This window comes from Gorilla gorilla, chromosome 10, assembly GCF_029281585.2.
Source record: "Gorilla gorilla gorilla isolate KB3781 chromosome 10, NHGRI_mGorGor1-v2.1_pri, whole genome shotgun sequence".
NCBI lineage: Eukaryota > Metazoa > Chordata > Mammalia > Primates > Hominidae > Gorilla > Gorilla gorilla.
Genome location: NC_073234.2, coordinates 116,818,530 through 116,843,888, shown reverse-complemented (window position 1 = coordinate 116,843,888; position 25,359 = coordinate 116,818,530). Strand labels below are relative to the sequence as shown.

Genomic DNA, 25,359 nt, shown 5'->3' with positions numbered 1-25,359 from the left:
GAAGGAGGCAGGAGAATCACTTGAACCTGGGAGGTGGAGGTTGTGGTGAGCCGAGTTTGCACCATGCATTCCAGCTTGGGCAACAGAGTGAGACTCCATCTCAAAAAAAAAAAAAAATCAGCCGGGCATGGTGGCACACACATGTAGTCCCAGCTACTTGGGAGGCTGAGGCAGGAGAATCGATTGAGCCCAGGAGGTGGAAGTTGCAGTGAGTGGAGACTGCGCCACTACACTTCAGCCTGGGCGACAGAGAGAGACTCTGTCTCAAAAAAAAAAAAAAAAAGAAAGAAAAGAAAAGAAAAGAAAAAAGAAATTTATATTACCTATGATCAATTGATTTTTGACAAGGTGTGAAGACCATTTAATGGAGAAAGTCTACTTTCTTCAACAAAAGGTGCCAGGACAACTGGATATTCACATGGCAGGGTTTGTTTTGTTTTGTTTTGTTTTGTTTTGTTTTGTTGAGACAGTCTTTCTCTGTCACACACGCAGGAGTGCAGTGGTGCAATCTTGGCTCACTGCAACCTCCACCTCCCAAGTTCAAGTGATTCTCCTGCTTCAGCCTCCCGAGTAGATGGGATTACAAGCATGCAACACCACACCTGGCTAATTTTTGTATTTTTAGTAGAGACGGGTTTCACCATGTTGGCCAGGCTGGTTTCAAACTCCTGGCTTCAAGCGATCTGCCTGCCTTGCCCTCCCAAAGTGCTGGGATTACAGGCATGAGCCACCCAAGCCTGGCCAAGCAAATGAATTTGGATCCATATTTCACACAGTTTGCAAAAATCAACCCAAAATAGAAAAAGATCAAAATATAAGAGCTAAAACAATAAAACTCCTAGAAGAAAATACAACTGTAAATCTTTGTGAGCTTGGGTTAGGCAATGGTTTCTCAGATATGATACCAAAAGCACAAGCTACAAAAGAAAAAAGTAGATTTTTTTTTTTTTGAGAGAGAGAGTCTTGCTCTGTTGCCCAGGCTGGAGTGCAGTGGCACAATCTTGGCTCGCTGCAACCTCCACCTCCTGGGCTCAAGGGATTCTCCTACCTCAGCCTCCTGGGTAACTGGGATTACAGGTGTGTACAACCACACCTGGCTAATTTTTGTATTTTTAGTAGAGACGGGGTTTCGCCATGTTGGCCAGGCTGGTCTTGAACTCCTGACCTCAGGTGGTTCACCCATCTCGGCCTTTCAAAGTGCTAGGATTGCAGGCATGGGCCACCACACCCAGCTGAAAAAAAAAATAGATAGCTTGTATGTCTTAGTCCATTTTGTGTTGTTATAAAAGAATATCGTAGAATGAGTAATTTATAAAGAAAAAAAATTACTTCTCACAATTCTGGAGGCTGGAAAGTCCGACATCAAGATGTCTGCATCCTGTGAGGGCCTTCTTGCTCTGTCATCCCATGGCAGAAGGTGGAAGGGCAAGAGAGCATTCTTGAGAGAAAGGGCAGAACTCGCTTTCATAACAAACTTACTCTAGTGATAACAAACCCACTCCTTTGATAACAACATGAATTCATTCATGAGGATAAAGCCCTCATGATCTAATCACCTCATAAATGTCCCGCTTCTCAGTAGTGTGGCATTGGGGATCATGTTTCCAACACATGAACTTTGGAGGACACATTCAAACCAGAGCACTGGACTTCAACAAAATTAAAAACTTTTGGCCAGGCGCGGTGGCTCAAGCCTGTAATCCCAGCACTTTGGGAGGCCGAGACGGGTGGATCACGAGGTCAGGAGATCGAGACCATCCTGGCTAACACGATGAAACCCCATCTCTACTAAAAACATAAAAAAATTAGCTGGGCGTGGTGGCAGGCGCCTGTAGTCCCAGCTACTCAGGAGGCTGAGGCAGGAGAATGGCATGAACCCAGGAGGTGGAGCTTGCAGTGAGCCGAGATTGTGCCACTGCACTTCAGCCTGGGTGACAGAGCAAGACTGCATCTCAAACAAACAAACAAAATTAAAAACATTTGTGTGTCAAAGGGCATGCTCAACAAAGTGAAAAAACTCACAGAATGGGAGAAAATATTTGTAAATCATAAATCTGATAAGGATCTAGTACACAGAATATATAAAGAACTTTTACAACTCAACAATAGAAAAATAATCCAACTAAAAGATGGTCAAAAGATGTGAATAGACATTTCTCCAAAGAAGATATACATATGTCCAAGAAATATGTGAAAAGATTTTCAAAATCATTAGTTTTTATCAGCAAAATTCAAATCAAAACCACGATGCAAACCACCTGCTAGGATGGCTATAATTTAAAAAGTGGAAAATAAGTGATGGTGAGAATGTGGAAAAAACAGAACCCAGATGCATTGCTGGTGTGAATGTAAAATGGCATAGCCACCATGGGAAATAGTTTGGTAGTTCTTCAAAAAGTTAAACATACATATGACCCACCAATTCCACTCCTAGGTATATACCCAAGAGAACTGAAAACATATGTAACCACAAAAACTTGTGCAGAGATGTTAATAGCATCTTTATTCAAAGAGCCAAAAAGTGAAAACAACCCAATGTCCACTAACTTATGAATGGATAAACAAATTGTGGTATGTTCATATAACAGAATATTATTCAGCCATAAAAAGGAATGACATATTGATACATGCTACAATATGGATGAACCTTGAAAACATTATGCCAAATAAGACAAACACAAAAGAACAAATACTGTATGATCCTACTTATATGAACTACCTAGATTAGGCAAATTCATAGAGAAAGAAAGTAGATTAGAGGTTACCAGAGGCAGGAATTTGGGACAAGGACTAGAGAATTATTACTTAATGGGTATAGACTTTCTATTCAGGGTGCTGAAAATGTTCTGGTATTAGATAGTGGTGACAGTTGCAAACCTTGTGAATCTACTAAAAACCACTGAATTGTACATTTAAAAATGGTGAGTTATGGAATGTGAATTGTATCTTAATTGAAAAAATAACAACCTTTAGTCTAAAGAGAAATTCTGCTTTGTTGGCAAAATACATGTCATTAAAAGGAAACATGTTTGAAACACACTATACACATCCTAATTTGGGAAACTCAACACACCTAGTTATGATCTCAAATTGCTCCTAAATTTAAAATACAATTATAAATATACATAGTTATAAGCCCTTATGAAGCCTATATTATACTTATATATTTATACTTATTATGGGTTTCTTCTTTGTAGAATAAAATCTGAACAACAGAATGTAACTTCCAATAGGCAATGGAACACACATAAATGCTAAGTTCTTAACTTTGGAAACTACAGCAAATACTTGAGGCATAGGTATGTATTTGAAAAGAAATTTATGAAATGTATAGATCATGGCTCAGTTACAAAAGACATCATAATTTAGTTATTCCAGGCCAAGTTAAATTATCAAATTTGCTGTCCTGGCTTTGTTGTCTAGCTTGTTTTTACTTCTTTATGTGTAATTGAGTTGGCTGAAATTGAGGATTTTTCTAGCTTTAAAATTCTGAGCTTATTTGATCTTATTGTGACTTATAGTCAAAGGAGTTTTTGAATTATTTTATTTGCTTGAACTGCATTAAAACATTCACATTTTAAAATTTAGTGATTCCTGGACCATAAGATCTGAAAAGGATGAAACTGCCCTCTCAGCTTTTAGTAAACTGACCAATTGACCTGATTCTAGTAGGAATTAGTCTGAAACAACACCACCACCTGGTGGCTTCTCTTCAAATATCACAATTTCCTTGAAGATGATGGTTTGGCCTCTTGTATCAAATTAGGACAAGTGCTTCAGTTACGACTATCTTAGGAAACAAGTTTAATCATATTGCAGAATATATGCTTAAGAACTAAACTAATATTTAGGGCATTGGCCTCAAAAACTTATTTTGTAATTTAAATATTTGTTTAATGGCCATGTACAAGAACAAAATAGTGAACAAATAGACAAAAATACTTGCATTCATAGATCTTACATTCTAGTGAATGTAAGACAATAAATAATCAGCATAATAAGCAAGTAAATTATAATCTGGTGAGAAGTTGTATTAAAACATCAGGCTAAGGGTAGGTTGCAATTTTTTTTTTAATTATACTTTAAGTTCTAGGGTACATGTGCACAAGGTGCAGGTTTGTTACATATGTATACATGTGCCATGTTGGTGTGCTGCACCCATTAACTCGTCATTTGCATTAGGTATATCTCCTAATGCTATCCCTCCCCCCTCCCCTCACCCCACTACAGGCCTCGGTGTGTGATGTTCCCCTTCCTGTGTCCAATGTTCTCATTGTTCAATTCCCACCTATGAGTGAGAACATGTGGTGTTTGGTTTATTGTCCTTGTGATAGTTGGCTGAGAATGATGGTTTCCAGCTGCATCTATGTCCCTACAAAGGACATGAACTCATCCTTTTTTATGGTTGCATAGTATTCCATGGTGTATATGTGCCTCATTTTCTTAATCCAGTCTATCATTGATGGAGATTTGGGTTGGTTCCAAGTCTTTGCTATTGTGAGTAGTGCTGCAATAAACATACATGTGCATGTGTCTTTATAGCAGCACGATTTATAATCCTTTGGGTATATACCCAGTAATGGGATGGCTGGGTCAAACGGTATTTCTAGTTCTAGATCCTTGAGGAATTGCCACACTGTCTTCCACAATGGTTGTACTAGTTTACAGCCCCACCAACAGTGTAAAAGTGTTCCTATTTCTCCACATCCTCTCCAGCACCTGTTGTTTCCTGACTTTTTAATGATTGCCATTCTAACTGGTGTGAGATCATTGTGCTTTTGATTTGCATTTCTCTGATGGCCAGTGACGATGAGCATTTTTTCATGTGTCTTTTAGCTGCATAAATATCTTCTTTTGAGAAGCGTCTGTTCATATCCTTTGCCCACTTTTTGATGGGGTTGTTTGTTTTTTTCTTGTAAATTTGTTTGAGTTCTTTGTAGATCCTGGATATTAGCCCTTTGTCAGATGAGTAGATTGCAAAAATTTTCTCCCATTCTGTAGGTTGTCTGTTCACTCTGATGGTAGTTTCTTTTGCTGTGCAGAAGCTCTTTAGTTTAATTAGATCCCATTTGTCAATTTTGGCTTTTGTTGCCATTGCTTTTGGTGTTTTAGACATGAAGTCCTTCCCCATGCCTATGTCCTGAATGGTATTGCCTAGGTTTTCTTCTAGGGCTTTTATGGTTTTAGTTCTAACATTTAAGTCTTTAAGGGACCATTTTGAATTAATTTTTGTATAAGGTGTAAGGAAGGGATCCAGTTTCAGCTTTCTACATATGGATAGCTAGTTTTCCCAGCACCATTTATTAAATAGGGAATCCTTTACCCATTTCTTGTTTTTTTCAGGTTTGTCAAAGATCAGATGGTTGTAGATGTGTGGTATTATTTCTGAGGGCTCTGTTCTGTATCATTGGTCTATATCTCTATTTTGGTACCAGTACCATGCTGTTTTGATTAATGTAGCCTTGTAGTATAGTTGAAGTCAGGTAGCATGATGCCTCCAGCTTTGTTCTTTTGGCTTAGGATTGACTTGGCAATGCGGGCTCTTTTTTGGTTCCATATGAACTTTAAAGTAGTTTTTTCCAATTCTGTGAAGAAAGTCATTGGTAGCTTCATGGGGATGGCATTGAATCTATAAATTACCTTGGGCAGTATGGCCATTTTCACAATATTGATTCTTCCCATCCATGAGAATGGAATGTTCTTCCATTTGTTTGTGTCCTCTTTTATTTTGTTGAGCAGTGGTTTGTAGTTCTCCTTGAAGAGGTCCTTCACATCCCTTGTAAGTTGGATTCCTAGGTATTTTAATCTCTTTGAAGAAAACTGGCACAAGACAAGGATGCCCTCTCTCACCACTCCTATTCAACATAGTGTTGGAAGTTCTGGCCAGGGCAATCAGGCAGGAGAAAGAAATAAAGGGTATTCAATTAGGAAAAGAGGAAGTCAAATTGTCCCTGTTTGCAGAAGACATGATTGTATATTTAGAAAACCCCATTGTCTCAGCCCAAAAATCTCCTTAAGCTGATACTTCAGCAAAGTCTCAGGATACAAAATCAATGTGCAAAAATCACAAGCATTCTTATACACCAATAACAGACAAACAGAGAGCCAATTCATGGTTGCAATTTTTAAAAAGGATGACATTTGAGGTGAGATCAATTCTACACGGTTGTCTAAAGAAAAAACTTCTAAAGACTTTAAAGAAAAAAATTCCAAAGACTTAAAATCTAAACATTTAGTTTTGACCAGGTGCAGTGGCTCATACCTGTAATCCTAACACTTTGGGAGGCTGAGGCAGGAGGATCACTTGAGTCTAAGAAGTCAAGCTCAGCCTGGGCAACATAATGGGACCCCATTTCTATGAACAAATTAAAATTTTTTTAATTTGCTTTTCACGCCTGTAGTCCCAGTTACTTGTGAGGCTGAGCTGGGAGAATCGCGTGAGCCCTGGAGGTCTAGGCTGACATGAGCCATGATGACACTACTGTACTCCAGCCTAGGTGACAAAGTGAGACCCTGTCTCAAATAAATAAATACATAAATAAATGAAAACCAAACATTTAGTTTTAATTCTAGCATGATGCTATAATTCTACTTCCTCAAAGACTTCATTTTAATAAGCAGGAAACTATAATGCTAGGTCAATATTAACAGGAATGACTACATTTTGAAAAGCAACATTGCCCTAAAGATATGTATCTTTCCTACAGAGTAATGGCTGTCATTAGTTAGAATCATAAAATATACAGGAAATGGCAGTTTTGTTATTTTATTTTTCAACACCTTATCATGAACTTTATGCATTTGCGTTCCTATAAAAGTAGGAACCTTTCTGTGGTCATAAATTGAGAGAAGCCGTGGTGGAGGTGGGATGTAATCACCAATAAAGATTAGCTAAGTTTCTCTTGGCTATTTATGGCTTTGTTAATTATAAATTTGTCTCAACACTTTTATTCTTTTTAAAAATTTTTAAAAATATGGAACACTTCAATTTGCATGTCATTGTTGTGCAGAGGCCATGCTAATCTTCCTTGTATTCTTCAATTTTAGTATATGTGCTGCTGAAACAAGCTCTCAATACTTTTTCAAAAAACCTTGAGTATTATGTGTTGATAACTACTCTATTTCATGTGTGTTGGCTCATTAAATCTCTTTATTCAATGTCTCAACGCTTTATTTATCCATTTATTAGCAAAAAGGTCTTGCTCTGTTGCCCTAGCTAGATTGCAGTGGCTTGATCATAGCTCACAGCAGCCTCGAACTCCTGGGCTCAAGCAATCCTTCTGCCTCAGCCTCCTAAGTAGCCGGGACCACAGGTGTGTGTCACCAGGCCTGGCTAATTACAAAAATAATTTTCTTTTTTAGATACGGGGTCTCATTATATTGCCCAGCTGGTCTTGAACTGCTGACCTCAATCTATCCTTCCACCTCAATCCAAAGTGCTAGGATTACAGGCATGAGCCATTGCTCTGGCCTTTGTTTTGTTTTCAATGCCTGTAGGGAATTAGGTCAGTTCTTTACTAACAAAGCAAAGCATTATATGATCAAATTTTGAAAAATGAGATTTTTTGATCAAAATGCCTAATGGGTCTTTTTTAGTCTTTATTACACTGTTATTTCCACAGTGACTTGTAATTAGGTGCTTAATATAGATTCTGAAAGGCTGTCAATACATTTAAATTTGTATATAGTATTTCAGTTTACAAAGCATCGCAATATATATCTCATTTATCTGGTTCAGAATATGTAGTTTGAATACACAATTATATTACAGCACATTTTTCCTTTCAGTTCTATTTTATTTATTTTTTTGAGATGGAGTCTTGCTCTGGCGCCCAGGCTGGAGTGCAGTGGTGCGATCTCAGCTTACTGCAACCTTCGCCTCCCGGGTTCAAGAGATTCTCCTGCCTCAGCCTCCCGAGCAGCTGGGATTACAGGCACCTGCCACCACACCCGGCTAATTTTTGCATTTTTAGTAGAGACAGGGTTTCACCATGTTGGCCGAGCTGGTCTTGAACTCCTGACCTCAGGTGATCCACCCACCTCGGCCTCCCAGAGGGCTGGGATTACAGGCATGAGTCACTGTGCCCCGTCTCAGTTCTCTTTTAAAGGGAATCTGTATTTTCAAGAATTACACACATCATACTCAAATATAAATCTGACATCGACGTAAGTTTGAAGTAGTAATGGCCAAGATCTTTCAAGCAGTAGCAAACTAATCTTGTTTAAGAGGAGGTATTATAGAATCATAAGCACAGAGGTCCAATAATTAGACCACACAATGCTTACAAAGGATAGCCTTAGAAAGGTTCAGGTGTTTAGGTAAAGAGCCCTTCTCCCCTTCTCAAACCATTAACAAAAATAAAAAGAAACAAAACAAAACTTTTCCTTGCAGGAAAATTTCCATGAACCTGTGGTTTTGGGGGCAAGGATGAGAGCAACAGGCAAAAACTAGTTCAGAACCTAGACAACTAGCGGGGTCTGCAAACAAATCAAAACCAAGATAGGCATGGTTGGTGAGCATGTAAATTGGTACAACCATTATGGAAGGCAGTATGGAGGCTCCTCAAAAAATTAAAAATAGAACTACAGTATAAACCGTGTAGTATATACCATATATATCATATATGCATATGTACCATATATACAATATATACGTATATACCATATATTCTGGGTATATATCCAAAGAAAATGAAATCAGTATGTCAAAGAGATATCTGCATCACCATGCTCATTGCAGCATTATTCATAATAGCCAAAGTATGGAATCACCTAAGAGTGAACTGATGGATAAAGAAAACGTGAAATATAAAAATGTGGTATATGTATGTGTATTTATATATATAATGAATACTATGCAGCTTTTAAAAAGAAGAAAATCCTGTCATTTATGACAACATGGGTGAATTTATGCTAAGGGAAATAAGCTAGGCACAGAAACACAAATACTTCATGATCCCACTTATATGTAGAGTCAAAAAAAGTGGAACTCATAGAATTAGAGAGCAGAATAATGGCGGGATCTTGGCTCACCGCAACCTCTGCCTCCCAGGCTCAAGTGATCCTCCCATCTCAGCCTCTCAAGTAGCTGGGACTACAGGTGCCACTGTGCCTGGCTAATTTTTTTATTTTTTTTGTAGAGATGGGGTCTCACTATGTTGCCCAGGCTGGACTCCAACTCCTGGGCTCAAGGGATCTGCCCGCCTCGGCCTCCCAAAGTGCTGGGATTACAGGCCTGAGCCACGACACCTGGCCGACCTTAAATATTCTTAGCACAAAATAAACATACACACAAGCACACACGACTATGTGAGGTGATGGGTATGTTATCATTTCACAACATATACATCTATGAAAACATCACATGGTACGCTGTAAATATATACAATTTTTATTTAAAGCTAGAAAAATTCTTTTAAAATAAACTAAAAAGGCAATCCATAAACTTCTGTTGAATGGATGAAAATCTCTACCATAAATAAAAACATAATATGCAAAGGTATTAATAAGATTTGGAAGAAAACCTAAGAGAGTATTAACAGTAGTGACTACTGGGGATCACCGAGATACAGGGTATTAGGGATGGAAGGTTTACTTTTCTTCTTTTTGAGACGGAGTGTCGCTCTGTCGCCCAGGCTGGAATGCAGTGGCACGATCTCGACTCACTGCAACCTCTGCCTCCTGAGTTCAAGCGATTCTCCTGCCTCAGCCTCCTGAGTAGCTGGGACTACAGGCGCCCGCCACCACGCCAGGTGAATTTTCTGTATTTTTAGTAGAGACGGGGTTTCACCGTGTTAGCCAGGATGGTCTCGATCTCCTGACCTCGTGATCCGCCCGCCTCGACCTCCCAAAGTGCTGGGATTACAGGCGTGAGCTACCGCGCCCGGCCGGAAGGTTTACTTTTCAATGGATCTTTGGGAAGTTTCAAAACATACATGCTCAACCTTTAAAAATTACTCTAGGGGAAATCCCTTCTCCACATCCTATAGGTGTGCTTCCTTCTTCCTCTCCACACACTTCACTATCAAAACCTACATTACTTCCAACAGTCGACCCTCGAGGGAATAAGTCCCTGGTCCCCACGATCGGGACCAGCCAGTCCACACTGCCGACCCCTGAAAGGCGGTCTCAGCTGTTCGGTCAGCGAGAAAAAAAAGCCGGCGAGGTCCTCGTCCTGCAGGCCACAGCGAAGACAAAAACCTCTGGTTACTGGCCTCAGGTGCAAGGCTGCTCCGCATTGGCCGCGCGGGACCATTCCTATTATTATTACGTAGTCTTGTTTCTTTCTGGGAGAAAGCACCTAGGGAGAGTCGGGCTGGCCCCGCAGGGCGCTTCGGGACACGCGTCCTCTGTAACGCCGCAGCCTGCGCCAGCGTTCGACCTGGACGTCTCATCGAGGCCCGACTCGCATTTTTAGTTGTCAGATTCGCCACTTTTTGGTGTCAGAATTTAAAACAAAAATTCCAATTTCTCTATTTCAGAAGCTCTTTCTGTCTAGGAAAACACAAGCAGGAGAGACTTCAGGTTTTTGAATTATTCGTCTCTTCTGGCCTCCACAGTATCTACATCCAGTGAGCGGGGACCGTGAGTCGAAAGCGACGACGCGGATGCTCAGGCCACCGTTCCCGGCGCGCAGTCGCAGCTGACCCTCTCTCCCGCCCCCGCCTGGAGTCCGACGTGGAAGTTGCTGGCTGACTGGGCTTGCGAGGAAACCGGCTCGGAGCTGCAGCCGAAGGCCAAGGAATCACTGAAGATCGGCGAGGGAGGACAGGGGGTTCATCATGGGTGAGGAGTTCGAGAAGGGCACCTGGGCGCGCTCGAGGGAGCCGCGGCCGAGGGCTGGGGTGCAGAGGAGGAGAGGGGCCGGCCAGGGAACCCTAGAGTAGCCAGCTCCTCAGGGGGCGGGTCGCGGAGGACTTGACTCACTTTGGATCTTCATCTGTAGGGGTGGATCCGGCCTCTCGCGTTCTCCTCCGCCCTCTCTCGTTTCCCCTTCATTCCCGCGGGGTCCAGGGACCCGGACAGCTTGGGGACATCCGCAGAGCCTGGGTTCGAGTTCTTTACCCTTATCATGAAGTTTTCCCTCATCCCCAGCTCCGCTTGTTGGGCAGAGTTGTTCTTACGGAGGCTGGCAACGCGTCAGTCGCAGGTTCGCTGAGGTTTCTTGGTGAAAGATGAGCTGCGGCCCCAGAGTGGAAGCTTAATTATTCTCTTTACCAGGGGCGCTGGGACGGCGTCAGTTTGAAAAATCTGAGAGCAGGTGTTGCTTATGTTGTTTTATGGCCAGTTTGGCATTTGTCTGCTAATCTGCTGTAGCGTTTCATGTAATAATACGGGTATTTCTAGTCGGTAAATGAAATTTTATTCTCAGTTCTTGGCCCGCTGATTGAGGGAACCGCATTCTCACAAGCATCAGGTAACACCCTCGCCCCGCTAGAACCCAAATGAGGGTGCACATTCTTTAACTCGTTTCCCACCCTCCAAATGAAGGTGCAGATTCTTTGGCTTGGTTAAATCCCTCCACAGTTTTCTGGGGAGCATACTTCTTGCTCCCAAGCATCACAGGCGCTGTCCTGTCTTCCATAACCGCCTTCAGTTTTGTTCCGCCTCTCTTCTACCTGTAAATGGTAGAAAGGACTTTGTCAAGTCACACCCATTCTGTTGAACTTTCCCAAGGTTCTCTAGCCCATGGTGTTCATTTTTCAACTCGCAGCTCTTAGTTATGCCATGTCTTTGCCAAATAACAGTGTGGCATCACTTCTGATGTTAACTATTTTTTTTGTATTAATGTAACTTGTTTTTAATCTTCTCTAATGGCTCTGGATGGGAAAAGGACTGTGCTTTTTATACTACACAATACTTGGTGTACAGGAAGCTTTCTGGGAATATTTTGTGATGCATTGGATAGAGCTTTATTATTTTTAAAAGTGGGTTTCTGTCAAAAATAGTTATTGTTTTCAGCTTTTTTCTCAATTTCTTGTATTAGTTATATTGCTTCGTGGAGAACTCTGATTGAAGTTGGTTATAGTGGTACTACTGCTGTACAATACTTTTCCTGTGCGAGGATTACATTGTCCCACTATCCTCCTTACTGGCCCCTTGGTTTTTAGGGGTAGTGAGGGGATCATGCTAAAATATTCCTATTCTGCTGATTAGAAAATGAGATTCCCAAAGGCCGCAGCCATATTTCTCTTATTATTTGGTTTATCTTCTGTGCCTGCATGACACAATAGTAACATAACTAAGGACATAGTAACATAACTAATTACTTGTTTGATATTGAATAATATATTTCATTGGGAGGAAAAATATGCACCTAGGCATCCAGGAAATTATAATATTTAATTTGGTATTTAGCTCTCAAAGGACAAGGTTAGATGTTTTGTATACCTAGTTCACAAAATGACATTGTGTATGCTTTTTCTTTTATTATTTTTTAGGTGGCTTTTTCTCAAGTATATTTTCCAGTCTGTTTGGAACTCGGGAAATGAGAATTTTAATTTTGGGATTAGATGGAGCAGGAAAAACCACAATTTTGTACAGATTACAAGTTGGAGAAGTTGTTACTACTATACCTAGTAAGTGTTGGTATGATGAGCTAATTGTAGGGGCTTTCTGGTCTCCATCCAACATAACTCTATTTCTTTCTTTCTTTTTTGTTTGTTTTAGTAGAGATCAGGTATCACTATGTTGCCCAAGCTGGTCTTAGACTCTTGGCCTCAAGTGATCCTCCTGCCTTGGCCTCCCAAAGTGCTGGGATTACAGGCATGAGCCACTATGCCAGGCCTATTTCTGAATAAATTAATTCATATAATAAAGGATTTGATAAAGTTTGTAAACTGCTAGTATGAACATAACATTGATAACACTTTTTCCATCAACTAAGAGGCAGCTTAGTGTAATTTAAGGACCCTTGTTCTGGTTTACGGCCGGGTTGGGCTGTTTATAGGTTTAAGTTACTAAATCTTACTGAGAGCCAGTATCTTTACTAATAAAATACATAAGATAACAAATACCCACTGGTTTTCAGGGGGAAATAAACGAAGTAGGTAAAAGTACCTTTTAAATCTGTGTAAAGAATTATATAAATGTTAGGTGATATTACATGTGAAGTGCCTTTTTTTCCTGTATTTGTTACTATTTTAATTAAGATTAGTTTATCTTAGGTAATTCTATTGATTACTTTTAAAGATCTGAGTTGCAGAGACTGAGTGTTGAAGTAATTTGGTACCTTAAAAATATCAAGAGAAGGCCGGGCACAGGAGCTCACGCCTGTAATGGCAGCACTTTGGGAGGCCAAGGCGGGTGGATCATCTGAGGTCGGGAGTTGGAGACCAGCCCAACCAACATGGAGAAACCCCATCTCTACTAAAAATACAAAATTAGCCAGGCGTGGTGGTGCATGCCTGTAATCCCAACTACTCGGAAGGCTGAGGCAGGAGAATCGCTTGAACCTGGGAGGCAGAGGTTGTGGCAAGCCAAGATTGCGCCATTGCACTCCAGCCTGGGCAACAAGAGCAAAACTGGGTCTCAAAATATATATGTGTATATGTATATATTTATTAAGAGAAGAAATACCTCAATTTTAATCAATTATTACTGTCTTACAAAAATATTCTCCAACAGTCTTACTGACTATATGAGAATACTGTTGTTATTTATACTTTTTTGATTTGTTGCCTTGAATTTACTTAGAGAAGAGTAGTACATTTAAATTAAAGAGTTCATACAGTTTGCTCAAGATTTTTTAAATTACGCCTCTAATGTTAGTCTGTCACTCAGGGTATTTCTATATTGTTACTGTTTAAATTTATGGACTAAAACGAAAGAGGCTAGCCTCTAAGAAAGAAGAGCGTTTTGAACCCTGTAATGTCTGTTATTCCTTTTTGCTACCTTCAGTAAATTTTAGTTCCCTTAGTTTTTGCTTCTCAAAATCACCCGTCTCTGTCTGGGCATCTCCTGTAGTGCACAGAGCAGCACAGTGGATAGTTTCGAGTTTCAGTGAGTGCTGCTTTACACCACACTCTTTTTTGAGACAGTGTCTTGCTTTTTTGCCCAGGCTGGAGTGCAGTGGCACATTCATAGCTCACTGCAGCCTCTACCTCTACCTCTACCTCCTGGGCTCAAGCAATCTTCCCACCTCAGCCTCCCAAAGTGTTGGGATTACAGGCATGAGCCACTGCACCCAGTCTACACCATTCTCTTGTCTTGCACATATAAACGATGTTTTTTACTATTGGTGAACATTGTGATTACACTCCTACCTAATTCTAAGGGAGACATCATGAACTTGCATTTTAGTTTTTTGCTCAAATTTGTCATAGTATTGTTATTTTTTAATTGTAATAGACATACTTGCCAAATACTCAAAGGTATCACTTACCACTGCAGACTTAAATATAAAACAAAAGCTAATTGTCCAGTTATAGCTGGAAGTTATTTTTTATTTATTTATTTTTTTGAGACAGAGTCTCACTCTATTGCCCAGGCTGAAGTGCAGTGGCAAGATCTCAGCTCACTGCAACCTATGCCTCCCAGGTTCAAGCGATTCTCATGCATCAGCCTCCAGAGTGGCTGGGATTACAGGCATGTGCCACCACACCCGGCTAATTTTTATATTTTTAGAAGAGATGGGGTTTCACAGTGTTGGCTAGGCTGGTCTCGAACTCCTGACCTCAGGTGATCCACCCGCCTTGGCCTCCCAAAGTGCTGGGATTACAGGTGTGAGCCACCGCACCCAGCCATGGAAGTTATTTTTTACCTATTTTTCACCTAAGAAGGATGGCAGAGAAAAGGGATGGGACACCTGCCCTTTGACCACCCAGCCATGACCTTATTACAAGTGAGTTTTTGAGGATGTCTGCAGATGGGCTGTGAGATTGAAAGCTGCAGCCATGGCTGTGTCTATGCTGTAGTTTAGAACTGAAGTTTAGCTTTTTTTGCTTTTGGTCTGTTTATTTGCTGTCAGCCAAAATTCTGCTTTTTATAGTACATCCACAACTGTACTTTCTAAATACAGCTTTCGAACACTTTTAACTACTCTATTATGAGGGGAGTTTAGTATAATAGGATTTCCATTGAGCTAAAAATTATGTTTTCCTTTTTATTTCTTTTTTAAATTCTTTTTTTAATTTATTTGAGCTAAAATTATATACTTTATTTGCAGAACTGCTGGCTTTTAAAAAATATCTTGAAGATGGTATTGATCTTGCTAATTGATGTTTTGTGCACACACCTGCACATGTGTGGGGGAGCAGAGCATACTATTTCGTCTTAAATGGTATAAAATCTCAACCAATAATGTGATTCAACAATTACCATTTCTTTTTAACTCGAATCCTAAGACAAACTATATATATATATATATTTTAAACTCTAATAACAGTTACCATTAATTGCTGTAACTCAATTAGATAGGATATTTTGAAGGTGGAATGTATTAGTCTACCTACACATACCACTGATTTGATTTCTCTTCCAGCCATTGGATTTAATGTAGAGACGGTGACGTACAAAAACCTTAAATTCCAAGTCTGGGATTTAGGAGGACAGACAAGTATCAGGTATGGTACAAAGACCAGGTTATTTGGTAGTATTTGACATTTATTGATTCTTTTAAGGGATAAAATCAGTAAACCCGAATATGTGTTCTATTGTAATTTAAATGGAGCCACCTAGTTTAAAATGAGGTAAAATTTGGAACTATTTCCTTAGAGCATCCATTGAGTTAAAACTTAAGGAAGCCCAGTTTTCCAGATACCTGTTTAATGAACATCTTTTCACGAAAATCTCAAGATCTTATTACTTCAGCTATTCTCAACTAGAAAGGACCCTCCATTTAGTTCTTGTCAGTCTCTCCTCTCTGAAACACATTGTTTTGGAATTCATTAAAGTACCTTGCAGGCATACCATTTAGGGCTAATATAAAAATAAATGCCATTGGCCAGGCATGGTAGCTCACGCCTGTAATCCCAGCACTTTGGGAGGCCGAGGTGGGCGGATCATCAGGTCAGGAGTTGGAGACCAGCCTGACCAACATGGTGAAACCTCGTCTCTACTAAAAATACAAAAATTAGCTGGGCATGGTGGTGCGTGCCTATAATTACAGCTACCTGGGAGGCTGAGGCAGGAGAATTGCTTGTACCGGGACTTGGGAGCTGGAGGTTGCAGTGAGCTGAGATCGCGCAAGTGCACTCCAGCCTGGGCTACAGTGCAAGACTCTGTCTCAAAAAAAATAAATGAATAAATAAAAAATAAATGCCTTCTGAAGTTCAGGTCTTCTGCTTAGCATTTTGGGCTTGACATGGCAACAGTGAATGTTTGGTGACCGTCAGTAGTTGGTCACGATAGTACCATCTTAAAAGATTAGTAATGCATTCTCCAAACATTCTGACTTCTTTTAACTCATTTCTTGAATCACGTTTCTTTTTTTTAAATTGTGCAGCCTCCCAAGCCAGAGTAGGCTCAGAGAGACTCCATTGAATCACTTTTGAGTTTATTTACAATTTTAGCCATTTCTACTGCTTGATGTCAGTGATTAATTTCATGACTGTTAAATAAAATCACGTTTAAAAAGTTTATTCCTCTTAAGGGGTGCCTAGTTAAAGATTTGTTTAAGAAGATGTAATGATCAGGTCTGTGTACAACTTTTCTATCAGTATATTTAGTGATTTCATAGATTATAAATAAATTTTGTCAGCCTGAAGTCTGAATTCATTTTGAAACTCCCTGGTCCTGTGAGTCAATGTTTATCAACATTCTTTTTTTTTTTTTTTTTTTTTTTTTTTGAGACAGAGTTTCACTCTTGTTGCCCAGGCTGGAGTGCAATGGTACCATCTCAGCTCACTGGAACCTCTGCCTTCCTGGTTGAAGTGATTTTCCTGCCTCAGCCTCCCGAGTAGCTGGGATTACAGGCACCTGCCACCATGTCCAGCTAATTTTGTATTTTTAGTAGAGACGGGGTTTCTTCATGTTGGTCAGGCTGGTCTCGAACTCCCAACCTCAGTTGATCTGCCCGCCTCAGCCTCCCAAAATGCTGGGATTACAGATGTGAGCCACCATGCCCAGCCAATGTTTATCAACATTCTTTTGACTACATCACATCTGAGGGATATGGTACATGTATCCACCAGAAACAGTGAATCATTAAGGCATTGATTCTAACGTGTGGGACAGAATTGGCAATTGATATGTCAGTTTCTTCTTTAAAACAATAACAATATGTTCTCCCCTCTTGAATTTTCTCTAGGCCATACTGGAGATGTTACTATTCAAACACAGATGCAGTCATTTATGTAGTAGACAGTTGTGACCGAGACCGAATTGGCATTTCCAAATCAGAGTTAGTTGCCATGTTGGAGGTAAGAAAACGTAACCACTTTAAAATGTGGGGCAGTCATTTACATATTATTACATTGAAGAATAATTAAAAAGAATGCAGGGGTTGTTCCCTCCATCCTTTTAAAATTATTTTCTTTTATGGAAATGATTTTCTATTCCAAAAATACAGTTGAGGAGGGTTGGAGACAAAACAACAACAAAAACTAACCTCGTAACTTCCTCTTTAAGCCAGATTGCTTGATTTTCCAGGAGGTTCAGAGCTCACTTAAACAAAAGCATCTATTCTAAGTCACTTCTTTGATGTGACTTTTAAAATATGTCTTTTTATTTTTAGCTGTTTTAGAAGGATTCAAGTTCAGAGAAATATGTATTTCTGGGTTACTGGCACAATGCTGGCCTCACGTTTATCGTTTTTTACCCTTCCCAGTGTTTACAGTGCTTTTGACCTTCTTTCTGTTCTTTGGACACGAGCTTGCACACCTGGCTCAGGGCCTTTTGTACTTGCTGATCCGTCTGCTTGGAATACTATTCTCCAGCATCTTTGCATGGCTGCCTTCCTGACGTGTTTCTTCCCACATCTCTTCCCCAGAAAGAAGTCTTATTTATTCTCTAATCCTTTACCCTTCTTTATTCTTTATACCGATATTATTTCTTTTTTTTCTTTTTCTTTTCTTTTTTTTTTTTTTTTGTAGAGACGGGGTCTACCTATGGTGCCCAGGCTGGTCCCAAACTCCTGTCCTCAAGTGATCCTCCTGCCTCGGTCTCCTAGTGTTGGGATTACAGGTGTGAGCCATTGCACCCTTCTTACTGGTTTTTTACATTATTTTTAAATGTATTTGTTGGCTGGGCGTGGTGGCTCACGCCTGTAATCCCAGCACTTTGGGAGGCCGAGGCGGGCAGGTCACCAGAGATCATCAGGAGTTTGAGACCAGCCTGTCCAACATGGTGAAACCTCATCTCTACTGAAAATACAAGAAAATTAACCGGACATGGTGGTGTGTGCCTGTAATCCCAGCTACTTGGGAGGCTAAGGCAGGAGAGTCACTTGAACCCAGGAGGCAGAGGTTGCAGTGAGTCGAGATCGTGCCCCTGCACTACAGCCTGGGTGACAAGAGTGAGACTCCGTCTCAAAAAATAAAAATTAAAAAAAAATATATTTGTTTACTTATGTATCTCTCCCTCTAAAATTAAGTTCTTTGAGTTTACCCTGTTAGGAGGAACAATGTATAGCACTTAATTAAGAATTCAACACATCTTATTCACTGAAGTTAATAAGATCATATATTGGCTAACTGATCAAATTCAGAGGATGCATTAAATAATCCATTTTTAAAAAATGAAAAAATAATCAAATGTACTATGATAATAATAAAATTGCCCTTGCTCTGGAAAATTAGATGGATAAGTTTCTTTCTCTTGTCAAAAACTGGATTCTGAATTGTTTAATCGAGGGATGTTTAAATATAAGTTCTAGGCCAGTTGATACCTAGGTAAAAGCATCCTCAGATGAGGGGACTATGGACTTTTGAATTCTTTTTTTTTTTTAGAAAGAGTCTTGCTCTGTCGCCCAGGCTGGAGTGCAGTGGCGTGATCTCCACTCACTACAATTTTCGCCTCCTGGGTTTAAGCGATTCTTCTGTTTCAGCCTTCTGAGTAGCTGGGACTATAGGCTTTTGCCACCACACCCGGCTAATTTTTGTATTTGTAGCAGAGATGGGGTTTCACCATGTTGGCCAGGCTGGTCTCGAACTCCTGACCTCAGCAGTTTGCCCGCCTCCTGATCTGCCAGCCTTGGCCTCCCAAAGTACTGGGATTACAGGCATGAGCCACCGCGCTCAGCCCAGGACTTTTGATTTCTTGAACTACTGACTTCTTAATGGCTTCCAAATTATAAATTGCAGACTTAATAGTTTTAAACATTTGTTTAATTTTTTTTTTTTACATCATAGCATTATATTTATTATAAGAGCTTCTTAGACCAAATTTAAATGTAAGGATAAGGTTTAATTGCCTTGGGTATAATGGGTTTTTTAAAGAACAGTTTTATTTAGGTATAATTCACATGATATAGTGTATTTTTATCATATAAAGTATTGCTTAAAAGGAATGGATTATTAACTTCAGTTTACAATTCTTGAGTTGTGCAGGATTGTTGTTACTTGCAGTGTTAGGATTTGACTTATAAAGTCTTACAGAGAAAGAAGTAAAAGTTGGATTCTTTCTTTAGGGAGTCACTTTTAATTCATCAATAAATATCATGTTATGTTAAGTATGGGCCAAGTACGAGTCAGGACTGTTAATGTTAAAACATATAGACACAGGCCAGGTGTGGTGGCTCACGCCTGTAATCCCAGCACTTTGGGAGGCCGAGGCAGGCGGATCACTTCAGGTCAGGAGTTTGAGACCAGCGTGGCCACCCATATCTACTAAAAATACAAAAATGAGCCAGGTGTAGTGGCGCACGCCTGTAATCCCAGCTACACGCGAGGCTGAGGCAGGAGAGTCACTTGAACCCAGGACGCGGAGGTTGCAGTGAGCTGAGATAGTGCCACTGCACTCCAACCTGAGTGATAGAGTGAGACTCCATCTCAAAACAAACAAACAAAAAATATATAGTATAGACACAAAAGCAGTTTAGGTTTCAACTTTTTTTTTTTTTGAGACGGAGTCTCACTATTGTTGCCCAGGCTGGAGTGCAGTGGCGCAATCTCGGCTCACTGCAGCCTCCACCTGCCGGGTTCAAGCAATTCTCCTGCCTCAGCCTCCTGAGTAGCTGGGATTGCAAGCGCACACCACCACACCCGGCTGATTTTTGTAATTTTAGTAGAGACGGGGTTTCACCATGTTGGTCAGGCTGGTCTTGAACTCCTGACCTGGTGATCCACCCACCTCAGCCTCCCAAAGTGCTGGGATTACAGATGTGAGCCACGGCACCTGGCCTTTCAACTTTCTTATACACAAAAATGAATTCTAAATGGATAAATAATTAAATGTAAAAAATGAAAATTATAAGAACATATAAGGAATTCAAAAGATGAGATTTAATTATATTAATGTAAACAAAACTCCCCCAAAGCTCAGATATGGCAAATATAAGCAAGATTAAGGTAAGAAACCAGGCCTAACCAGAAGCCAATGACTAAGGATTAGTGATCTGAATCATAGCAAGATCTTTTGCAAAATGAGCAAAAGGCAATTCGTAGGGGAAAAACATTGCTAATAACATTTGCATTTGTTTTTAAAGAGACAGGGTCAGCAGGGCGCGGTGGCTTATGCCTGTAATCCCAGCACTTTGGGAGGCCGAGGCGGTTGGATCACGAGGTCAGGAGTTCGTGACCAGTCTGACTGACCAACATGGTGAAACCTCATCTCTACTAAAAATACAAAAATTAGCTGGGCGTGGCAGCGGGCACCTGTAGTCCCAGCTACTCAGGAGGCTGAGGCAGGAGAATCACTTGAACCCAGGATGCAGAGGCTGCAGTGAGCCAAGATTGCACCACTGCAACTTCAGCCTAAGCAACAGAGCGAGACACTGTCTTAAAAAAAGAAGAAAAAAAAAAAGAGACAGGGTCTCCCTCTGTCCCCTAGGCTGGAGTGCAGTGGCACAACCAAAGCTTCTTATAACCTTGAGCTCCTCTCTCTGCTTCCTTTTTTGTTTTTTTTTTTAAAAAAATTTTTGTAGAGACCCCTGTGGTGCTCAGGCTGGTCTCAAACTCCTGGACTTAAGCGAGCCTCCTGCCTCAGCCCACGTGCATTTCGAATACCCTAGTAATATATAATGAGATGCTATGTTTGGAAAAGTAAATAATTCCCAACTCTACAAAGGCTGCATTGAAGATGGAGACTTTTATACACTGTTGGTAGGGTAACCTTTCTGGAAAGCTGTTCATGCATGTATTCAGTTTATCAAAGCCTGAAAAAAACTGTTCATACTTTGACTCCATTTTTAGAATATTGTGTTAAGGAAACAGATTCAAACAGAAATTTTTGTATAAAGACCCTGTCACTTGGGTTTATCTAATAGTCTAGTGGAAAGACTCTATAAGAGTCAGATACTAGAAAATAGTTAACACAGTTTATGGTGCATGCATCCATAGCGTAGAGCATGTTTAGCCATTTTTTTATTTTGAAAAAGTTGTTATAGTTTGGAGAAACATGATTTTAATTTTTAGGCAGGGTATGGAACTATATATAAATGTGATCTTAAATGTGTAAATGTATTTACTAAATAAACTCTGAAGTATCTGCAAAACAAAGTACTAGTAGAAAACACCCAAAATGTTAACAGTGATCATATTTGGGAGGTAGGATTATGAGTGAAGCTTCTTTTCTTTATACTTCTCTATATAATTTCTATATAATTTCATAATGTATAATATATTAATAATTATAAAATACATGTTTAAAATGCATTTTTGGACATTTTCTAAACTCGAGAGAGCACTTCAGTTAAAAGAAATTAAATATTTTCAATTTCATTTAGGAAGAAGAGCTGAGAAAAGCCATTTTAGTGGTGTTTGCAAATAAACAGGACATGGAACAGGCCATGACTTCCTCAGAGATGGCAAATTCACTTGGGTTACCTGCCTTGAAGGACCGAAAATGGCAAATATTCAAAACGTCAGCAACCAAAGGCACCGGCCTTGATGAGGCAATGGAATGGCAAGTATCATGCTTCCAGAAGCCATCTGTGCATTTGTGTGTGCTTGCAGCTACGCACGTCCACGTGTAATTTTTCTCCAGTGTTGAGGATGAACTTTGATTTACTTAGCAGCTTATTTCATAAGTTCCTCGAGCGTTTTCTCTCACTGGTCTTCAGGTGCATCTGTCTTCTCAACCACACCTACCTGATTACAGTTACTTAGATAAGCAAATTCTTTGCCAATTTTTAGCCTTTTCCCTGCCTCACCTCACCCTCCAATTCCTTATCTTTCAGGAATTAGCTTAAGACTCTTCTGAAGAGCTTTTCCTAATGTATCTCTATTCCTACTGCCTAATCACTCACTTAAAGTTAGATGCCCTTGTCACAAATTAGTGACATAGTACTTGTTTTGCTGTCTTGTAAGTTTGATTTGTTCATCTACTCATTAGATAATCACCTCCTTGAGGATTGAGACTAGTTTCACCTCTGAGTCATCCATATGTAGCCCAGAAGTAGTAGCCTGGAAAATAGATATTTGGTCTTTTTTGAATTTTTCATTCAAATCATAGACAAATTCAAAGCTTAAAGGAACCTTATGGATATCTAGTGCATAACCTCATCTGTGTTAGCTGTCATCATTTTAAGTACTTTGGAATCCACCTCCAATACAAAGTTTATTATAGATGATCATGCTTTATACCTGAAAATTAATTTTATAAAACAGTTCATTTTCTCTTTACAGGTTAGTTGAAACATTAAAAAGCAGACAGTAATTCAGTCCATTCTTCTCCCCTGAAATGAAGACTGCGTCACCTCTCTCCCTTTGGAAACAGTCAAGTGTACTTCACACTACTAGATGTTAAAACTATATGATTATTGGCATATACTGACTGACTGCAATATTTGTAGTAAATAGGGAAAATAAGTATTTAGTTGGAGGGATAATTTGATCGAATCACCTGAATGTTCTATGTAATGTAAAATATTCTTTTCTTGCTTTATTGTGTTAAGGTATATATTCTATTTGTATGGGATTCTTATTCAAATACAGTTCTATTAAAGAGTATACTCCTATTGGATGAAAAAAACCTATTTTTGAATAGTAGTTGCAGCTTGTTTGTATAAATACTAAAAAATATCTTAACAGATTTTTTCCCCTTAAAATGAATTATCTTTCCAAAGATTAGACTCAGTATGAGAGTAGGTGAGGAACATAGTTTGTATAATATAATCTTTATTTGCTTACCTGACCACTTTTTATTAAGCTGTTTTGTTTAAAAGCTTTTGGTTATAGGCATGAATATTGTTTTGATGGTTAACTTCACTGACTTATCTGTAATTGTCATTTTATAGTACTTTACAGTTGTCAAAAAAAATCTTACATATATTGATCTAGTTGATCGGTAGAGGAAGCTTGTGAAGTAGGTAGGACAGGTTATGATGTCTTCACTGTATGGACGTGAACCCAGGGTTCTAATAGGTTGGCTTGCCCAAGGTCACCTGCTAGCTGGTAAGGTAGGAATAGGGCTCAAAGTAAAACTTTTGGTTCAGAAGCTTGAGTCATAAACTATACTATATATTCCCAAAAATGTCAGTATTGACAACACAGTCTGACTCTTAAATAAAATTATGCTAATTAGTTACATTCAAAATAATGTCTATAAATTTATTTGTCTATACTAGTAGAAGTGATCAGTGACATACTATAAATAATCCTAAATGGTTATATTTGATGGAATTCATAACACATTAAAGGAAGGTTTAAAAATCTATTTTCAGATTATAAAAGGTGTCTTTACTGGTTTTCATTATCTACATGTAATTGGACATGTAAACTTGTTAAAAATCAAAATCTTACTGGTTGTACAGGGAGAAATTAGGCATTCTGTTTTAAAAATTAGGCTTATTGCTAGACTGTGTTTAAAAACAATTCATGTTCAAAGGAGCTTTTCAAATTACCCAGTCTACCACAGAATCAGCTAATGTGACAGAAGTAAATATAGTGCTTCATAATTGCTAAAAACAGGGTGAATTTCTTTCACTGAAGTTGGAAAACCAGCCTCTAAAAAATTAGGTGCTGGTAATGAGAGCTTAATACCATGGTTCCCCGCAGGTCTCAGAAACAGTAGTAGTTCCTTTCTTGGCCCTCACTGTCCTTCCAGTGTTGGCCTCTGGCCTCTTCCCCTCACATTTATGTTCATTCTCCGGGCTTATATTCATTCTCTGCTGCTTTCTCCCTTCACCCGCGGGACTCTCACCCTTCTTGCTCATTCACCAGCACCCATTCCTACTTTAGTCTCTTTGAAATCTTTTTTGGAGATTTTCCTTCAGCTACAAGTGTTCCAGTACAACCAATATTACTCCTAAGGGGCAAAGACTTTTTCATATTTATGTCCCTAGTATCTGGTATGGCACCTGGCATATGGCATTTCAGAATATGTTCATAGTTGAAACAGTAGGATAGATATTTGTCATCTTGACAAGTAGCCCTTTGCAATTTATACTTGAGTTCACTTCTGGTCAGTGGCACATGGCTGGAAAATGCAGAAAGCAAGTTCACTTACAGCCTGAGGCTTGTAAAGCTTGTACAGCTGCCTCCCGGCAGTTCAGGAAAACTGCAAAAAATGGAAAGTAAGGTCCTGGCAGGCAGACCTGGCATGTAGCTGCTGGCCATCTTGAATCCTAGGGCGTGAAGTTGCCCCAAAGTTCAGCACTTGGTTAAGCCTGATCCCTCTGGTTTATCACAAAGAATAGGATGGGATAAAGAAAGTGGACACTTAAATAAGCTATAAATTATATGGTCCTTGTCTAGCAGGAGACAACTGCACAGGTATGCTACCAGCATTTGGATATTGATATATACATGGCAAATCTGAATATTGTTTTATGAGAGGCCTGGCAATGGGAAAAACACCAAACTTGAAATCAGAACATAGGTGCAAATGGCCACTCCTGTAGTTTCTTTTCTGTAAAATGGGATCTGGACAAATGATACCAAACGTTTCTTTCTAACATTCTATTTTATAACTCTGGCCTATGGTTGTGTTGTGTCTTGCATAAAAAAAAAAAAATTTGAGAGTGGTAGAATTACTTCTGTTATCTGAAATACCTGAGATGCATTTTAAACTGTTGAAATGTAAGCTCTGAGGGCAGGGACCGTATCTTATTTACTGTTAGTATCCCTTGCATCTAGTGTGATGCACCTGGCACACAGTAGGCACTCAATAAATATGTATTGATTAAAAACAAAGACGTCTTCAATATGCCAGATATATTTGTCCTTTCTGATCTTTGCCTTAGTAGTTTATTTTTAAAAATTTTATGAAAGCAATACATGCATTTAAGTCACTTAGAATTAATTAAAATCAGTCTTCTAA

At 39.5% G+C, this 25,359-nt stretch overlaps 1 protein-coding gene and 1 non-coding gene across 3 annotated transcripts; one reads left to right on the top strand and one right to left on the bottom strand.

Annotated features, from left to right (window-relative positions):
- Positions 1-6,968: 6,968 nt before the first annotated feature.
- Positions 6,969-7,071, bottom strand: LOC115930282 (U6 spliceosomal RNA). Its single transcript, XR_004066933.1, has one exon. It is a non-coding gene; the product is annotated as a U6 spliceosomal RNA (small nuclear RNA).
- A 3,405-nt stretch (positions 7,072-10,476) lies between these two features.
- ARL1 (ARF like GTPase 1) lies at positions 10,477-25,232 on the top strand. 2 transcript variants are annotated; one of them, XM_004053747.4, is made up of 6 exons: positions 10,477-10,785; positions 12,441-12,578; positions 15,482-15,563; positions 17,249-17,360; positions 21,824-22,002; positions 22,725-25,232. In XM_004053747.4, exons 1-6 carry the CDS (start codon positions 10,782-10,784, stop codon positions 22,753-22,755), a joined length of 546 nt encoding a protein of 181 aa, XP_004053795.1. In that variant the 5' UTR covers positions 10,477-10,781; the 3' UTR covers positions 22,756-25,232. The 2 variants fall into 2 exon arrangements, with proteins under 2 accessions (XP_004053795.1, XP_063550312.1); XM_063694242.1 differs by having other exon boundaries at positions 10,619-10,785; positions 21,824-25,232.
- Positions 25,233-25,359: the final 127 nt, after the last annotated feature.